Source organism: Gekko japonicus, unplaced genomic scaffold (assembly GCF_001447785.1).
Source record: "Gekko japonicus isolate JY-2015 unplaced genomic scaffold, Gekko_japonicus_V1.1 scaffold856, whole genome shotgun sequence".
Taxonomy (NCBI): Eukaryota; Metazoa; Chordata; class Lepidosauria; order Squamata; family Gekkonidae; genus Gekko; species Gekko japonicus.
The window spans coordinates 682,012-688,706 of record NW_015175998.1 but is presented as its reverse complement, the minus strand read 5'-3'; the positions used below and the strand labels follow the sequence as shown (position 1 = coordinate 688,706).

Below are 6,695 nucleotides of genomic sequence, written 5' to 3'. Positions count from 1 at the left end.
CCCGCCCTCCCCCGCCAGCACCCCTAAGCGTCTAGGAGTTTTCGAAGCTGGAGTTGGCAACCAAGTGAAACCCCACCCGGCCTCGCTCCTGCGCAATCGGCCCGGGAAGCTCTGTCCGAAGTGAGCCTGGCTGACCACGAGCACCTGCTGGGGTCTGCAGGTCGAGCTGCTGCTAGAGGCAGGGGAGCAGGGCCAGGGGAAAAGAGCTGGCAACCCTAAGAGATGCTGAGCTCAGGCCGGCCTTCTAGATTTCCCTGTGTAATGGTGGACTTTAAGACCCAGCAGATTTTTTGCAGCCCTCTGAGCATTGCATGCTGGGACTGGAAGTCTCCAAAGGCATCGACTCTGGACTCCCAAAAGGGCGTGCTTGGAGCCTGTTTGGGGATGCCCAATGACTTCCCTTACATTTTAAACTTTTAGAAGAACGGCGGCCCTTCCTAACCCCATGGCAGGCATTAATGACGTCTAGGTGACGGTTTCCCACGTTAGAAGCAAGTCTGTGACGCTCCCCTTTTGGGCTTGCTTTCGATTTGCCCAGTCAAAGGACCTCGCATCCTCCCCCCCACGTGCTTTCCAGCCCTTCCCTGTATTCTCCTGGAGCGCCTCCAGGCCCTGCTCCGTCTGCTTGGAAGGAAACTCTGCTTTTCGCCTGGGAAGGACAGCTGAGAGAGAGAGAGAGAGAGAGGAGTTTGAAGAGCGACCCCTTCTTCATCCAGGGGGGGCGATGCTTTAGCCGGAGTTGTTCATGGGTCATCAGAGACAGCGAGAGTTTGGCTATCCAGAGCCATAACTTCCTCCGTGCTTTGCTTTCCGCTGGGTTGCCAACCCTGGGTGGGGGGCTGCCTGGAGATTTGGGGGTGAAGCCCATGGAGGGCGAGGGTTGGGGAGGGGAGGGACCTCAGCTGGTATAATGCCATCTGGCCCACCCTCCCACGTGCTCCAGGGGAACTGGTCTCTGCTGTCTGGTTGTCGTACTGGGAGACCTCCCCCCACACCACCAGGAGGTTGGCAACCCTAGCTTGACACGACCCAACAGGTTTGAGGCAGGACTGTATGAAGGGGGGCATGAAGGGCACCGCCCAGGTCTAAGGCATTTCTCATAGGACCCAGGTGAGGTTGGCCCCGCTGTTCCAATGAACATAAGAACATAAGAGACGCCAATGTTGGATCAGGCCAAAGGCCCATCCAGTCCAACACTCTGTGTCACACAGTGGCCAGAAATACCAGTGCCATCAGGAGGTCCACCAGTGGGGCCAGGACATTAGAAGCCCTCCCACTGTTGACCCCCCCCAAGCACCAAGAAGACAGAGCATCACTTGCCCCAGAGCCCCTAGCTATACCTTGTGGCTAATAGCCACTGATGGACCTCTGCTCCATATGCTTATCTAATTCCCTTTCGAAGCCGTCCATGCTTGTAGCCGCCACCACTTCCTGTGGCAGTGAATTCCGTGTGTTAATCACTCTTTGGGTGAAGAAGTACTTCCTTTTATCCGTTCTAACCCGACCGCTCTGCAGTTTCATGGAGTGCCCACGAGTTCTTGTATTGTGAGAAAGGGAGAAAAGTACCTCTTTCTTTACCTGCTCTTTCCCATGCATAATCTTATAAACCTCGATCATGTCACCCCTCAGTCGTCTTTTCTCCAAGCTAAAGAGCCCTAAGCGCTTTAACCTTTCCTCATAGGGAAAGTGTTCCAACCCTTTTATCATTCGAGTTGCCCTTTTCTGCACTTTTTCCAAAGCTATAATATCCTTTTTAAGGTGTGGTGCCCAGAACTGCACACAGTATTCCAAATGAGGTCTCACCATTGATTTATATAGGGGCATTATTATATTGGCTGATCTGTTTTCAATACCCTTCCTAATAATCCCCAGCATAGCATTGGCCTTCTTTATTGCAGTCACACACTGTCTCGACATTTTCAGTGAGTTATCCACTACAACTCCAAGATCTCTCTCTTGCTCAGTCTCTGCCAGTTCAGACCCCATCAATGTGTATTTATATTTAGGATTTTTGGCTCCAATGTGCATCACCTTGCACTTGGCCACATTGAACCCCATTTGCCATGTTGACGCCCACTCGCCCATCCTTGACAGATCCCCTTGGAGTGCCTCACAATCCTCACTGGTTTTCACCACCCTGAACAACTTTGTATCATCCGCAAATTTAGCCACTTCACTGCTTACTCCCATCTCCAAATCATTAATGAACAAGTTAAAAAGCAGTGGACCAAGTACTGATCCCTGCGGTACCCCACTGCTTACCACCCTCCACTGAGAAAATTGCCCACCTACACTCACTCTCTGTTTTCTATGAACTAGCCAGTTTTTGATCCATAAAAGGACTTGTCCTTCTATCCCATGATTTTTGAGCTTACTTAGGAGCCTTTGATGAGGAACTTTATCAAAAGCTTTCTGGAAGTCAAGGTAAATAATATCTATTGGATCCCCCTTGTCCACATGTTTGTTCACCCCCTCAAAGAACACTAACAGGTTAGTGAGACAAGATCTTCCCTTACAGAAACCGTGCTGAGTCTGCCTCAATAGGTTTTGTTCATCTATGTGCCTACTAATTCTTTCCTTAATAATGGTTTCCACCAATTTACCCGGTATCGACGTCAGACTGACTGGCCTGTAATTTCCCGGATCTCCTCTGGAACCCTTTTTAAAGATGGGAGTGACATTAGCTACCTTCCAATCCTCAGGAATGGAGGCAGATTTTAAGGAAAGATTACATATCTTTGTCAGGAGATCTACAAGTTCACATTTGAGTTCTTTCAGAACTCTCGGATGTATGCCATCTGGGCCTGGTGATTTTTCAGTTTTTAAGTTGTCTATCAGTTTTAGGACCTCCTCTCTCGTCACCTCAATCTGACTCAGGTCTTTCAACACCCCTCCTGAAATCAGTGGTTCTGGAGTGGGCAAGCACTTCTCATCTTCCACAGTGAAGACGGAGGCAAAAAATGCATTTAGCTTCTCAGCCATTTCCCTATCATCCTTCAATACTCCTTTTACCCCTTGGTCGTCCAAGGGCCCCACTGCCTCCCTGGCTGGTTTCCTGTTTCTAATGTATTTGAAGAAAGTTTTATTGTTGGTTTTTACGTTTTTTGCTATATGCTCCTCATATTCCCTTTTTGCCTGCCTGACCTCAGACTTGCATTTTATTTGCCATAGCCTGTGTTCCGTTTTATCAGCCTCACTGTGACTAGCTTTCCACTGCTTAAAGGAATTCTTTTTACTTTTTACAGCCTCCATTACTCTGTTTGTTAACCATGCAGGCTTTTTCCTATACCTTTTTGTGCCTTTCCTAACCTGCAGAATATATATTTTTTGAGCTTCTAGGATCGTAGTTTTAAATAGATCCCAAGCTTCCCCAATTGTTTTGACCCTTTCTACTTTTCCTTTCAGTTTCCTCCCCACGTGTCCCCTCATATCAGAGAAATTACCCCTTTTAAAGTTAAAAATGCCTTGAACGGGGACTCTGTCCGCAGCCCAGGTTTGCAAAGGCAACCCAGCAAGCCCGGCCCACTTTCCCAGGTCGGGTGGCCACCAGTGTTCCCTCTAAGCAGAGTTAGTGTGAGCTAGCTCACATTTTTTTAGCCTCCAGCTCACACATTTTTGTCTTAGCTCAGGAAGGATGGCTACAGAGCAAACTAATTTATGCAGTAGCCAAATCGTTCACTCACAACTTTAATGCTAGTAGCTCACAAAGTAGAATTTCTGCTCACAAGACTCGACAGCTTAGAGGGAACATTGGTGGCCACACTAGCCAAGCGAAATCTCTGCTTTCTACAGACTCAGACTTGCATTTTGAAAAGTCCTTGAGGCAGGCCCGTAGTCAGGATTTTCTAAGTCGGGGGGCATTTGAATCTCTTAGGGGGCACTGGCCAAATGAATTGAATTAATTTAATTAAATTTCCAGGGGGAATAGAGACGTGCCAGACGGCTGTGCAGGAAGACCTGGCTTCTCCCCACACCCGCCGCTGTTCGGGGGTTCTGGGCTGGATGGGAGGTCAGGGGGCCTTGCCAGTAAGTTAGGGGGCCTAGCCCCGAGATGCCCCCCATGGTAGCAACAGGCCTGGCTTGAGGGGACACCAGGGGCCAGAGCGCTGGCAAGTCGTCAGAGACCAGAATGGTTTCCCAGGCCAGAAAGATCTGGAAAGAGGAAGGCAGGGCCCTTGCCCCTTGAGATTTGGTCTAAGAGTGCACAGTCTGTGTGGCAGAACAAAGTCTGAGTCCAGCGTCACCTTTAAGGCCAACCGAGTTTAATTCTGGGCATAAGCTTTCATGTGCATGCACACTTCTTCAGATCAGCTGAGGAAGTGTGAACGCACACAAAAGTGTATGCCCAGAATTAAACTCGGTTGGTGCCCCTGGACTCAGACTGTGTTCTGTGGCTTCCGACCCACAAGGCTGCCCACGGTGTGATGAAGTGTCGGACTAGGATTTGGGAGGCCCCGGTTCAGAGCCCTGCTCTGCTGTGGGAGCCAGTCACCCACTCCCAGCCTACCCTACCTCACAGGGTGGTTGTGGGGAGGGTGTCATGGAGCACAGGAGAGCGTTAGAAGCTACATCGTGTCCCCCTTGGGAAGAAAAGCAGGGCTATATCAATGAAGGACACGTGTGTGTGTAAAAGGCGACATTTTGGCAGGTGTCATTTCCCCTTTGCTTTGTGTGACAACTCAGCCTGGCAGAAATGCCTGAGGAAGAGAGGCGCCCCCCTGGGGTCTGGTCATCTGCAGGGAGGGAGGCGGAGATTTCTTCCCACCGTTCTTTAGGATCCACCACGTGGCTCTTTCTTCCCTTGCCCGGAGTGGGCTGGGCTGTGGACGAGCCTCACTAGTAGGTGGACCTTCAGTTCCAAAGGAGGCCGGGAGCTTGACACCACTGTGGACAAAGAGAGCCCCCTTCCGTTGGGTGTGAGTCAACGTGCACAGGAACCACCTGCCCAGCAAGGCAGAGCTGGGTCTCCGGCCAAACCACCCGGGCAACTGCGCTGATGCTCCGCGAGGGCTTGGCTGGCTCCCAGCAGTCGGTGTCGCACAAGGAGATCAGCCGTCTTGCCTAGGCCTGCTCTGCTGCCCGCTCGGGCTTGGCCTGGAAGTGGGAGCCCAGATCAGGCCCAAGAAGGAACGGAATGGGTGTCCCTTGCTGGGGGTGACAAAAGACCCTGAACCAGCCCTGCAGTGCGGAGGAGCCTCGGGGTGTTGGTGTGTGTGGGGGGGAGATCCAGCCACAACCCCTCTGTGGGGGGGGGAGATCCAGCCCCGCTGCTGGACCTCCTGATGGCCCCTGGTATTTCTGGCCACTGTGTGACACAGAGTGTTGGACTGGATGGGCCACTGGCCTGATCCAACACTGGCTTCTCTGATGTTCTTATAGGAACTCTGTCTGGGGCAAGGGATGCTCTGTCTTCTTGGTGCTTGGGGGGGTCAACAGTGGGAGGGCTCCTGGTGTCCTGGCCCCACTGCTGGACCTCCTGATGGCCCCTGGTATTTCTGGCCACTGTGTGACACAGAGTGTTGGACTGGATGGGCCACTGGCCTGGTCCAACATGGGCTTCTCTTATGTTCTCCTTGCAGAACCCTTTGGCAATGTGGCAGAAGAGGGGAGAGGGCATCAGGCACTCATCCTGCCACAGGCTCAGCTCAGCGGTGCCTTTCTCTCCCGCTGTTCTTGTCTTGTGAAAGACCAGGAGGCCCCAGAGGTCTGCACACCTCCCTTCCTAGAGTGATTCTCGCACAAAATCCCAAGCGGCAGTCAGGCATCCCAAGTGTAAATCTTGACATTAACCACCATGTGACAAAGTGGACAGACAGAAAATGTGCCGCAGCACCGGGGCGGGGGCAGAGGAGGGCGTGAGAGAACCCAGCTGTGTGGCTCCAGCGGTGGGGCTCGGGCATCAGCAGGCACAGAGACCTCCTTGGGCCTGGATTGCGGACGGGGATGCTGGCCGCCGGTTCCGATCCACCGCGAGTGAAGCACGGAGACGCTTGGGACAGCAAAGGCCGTCGGTGGGGCTTCCCGCTCCTTGCAGCTCTTCCGTTGTTTTCCGTATTGGCAAAAGAGCAGTCCCTGTGTCCCTTGAAGGGGGCAGATCGAAGCAGAGACCTACGGGGCTGGTGCCCTGCCCACAGTCTCTAACGGTAGCTCCCCTTTTGTCTTCTCAGGTCGAAGGCACACTGCGAGGCGCTGGATGGTGAAGACAAAAGAGGGACAGACGATGAAAGACCACAGCGTGGCTTCTGCACCTTCACCCAGGAGGCAGAAGACCAGTGGGTGGCTGCATCCCCCCCCCCGTGATTATCTTGCATAAACAAGTGCCCTACAGATTCCCAGGGGAGGCCTGGTGCTGGGGACTGAGGAGAACTTGGCTGTCTGGCTAGTGTACCGACCGCCTAACGCACCGGCTAGCAGCCTGCCGTCCCTGCTGGAGGCCGTGTCTGGCTGGGCGCTGGAGCACCCGAGGCTTTTGGTCTTGGGTGATTTCAACGTCCATGCCGATGACGCGGCCTCCAGCCGGGCTACGGACCTAGTGTTAAAGCTGCTAAGAAGGAATTCTATGCAGCCGCGATTGCGTCCGCTGGCTCGCGCCCAGCCCAATTATTTAGAACAATTCGGTCCTTAACAACTCTGCCACAGGGCAGACAAAACAGTAGGGAATTGGCTATAGGCTGTGAGGCTTTTGCGAGCTACTT

General features: G+C 52.8%; 1 protein-coding gene across 1 annotated transcript in view; it reads right to left on the bottom strand.

The window, feature by feature from the left end:
• Positions 1 to 6,108: 6,108 nt before the first annotated feature.
• The window catches only part of LOC107123219 (sodium-dependent serotonin transporter-like), a 32,809-nt gene continuing 32,222 nt past the window's right edge, over positions 6,109 to 6,695 (bottom strand). Inside the window, exon 14 of the mRNA XM_015426420.1 lies at positions 6,109 to 6,189. Within this exon, the coding sequence (XP_015281906.1) occupies positions 6,109 to 6,189 (81 nt within the window). The remainder of the gene's footprint in view (positions 6,190 to 6,695) is intronic.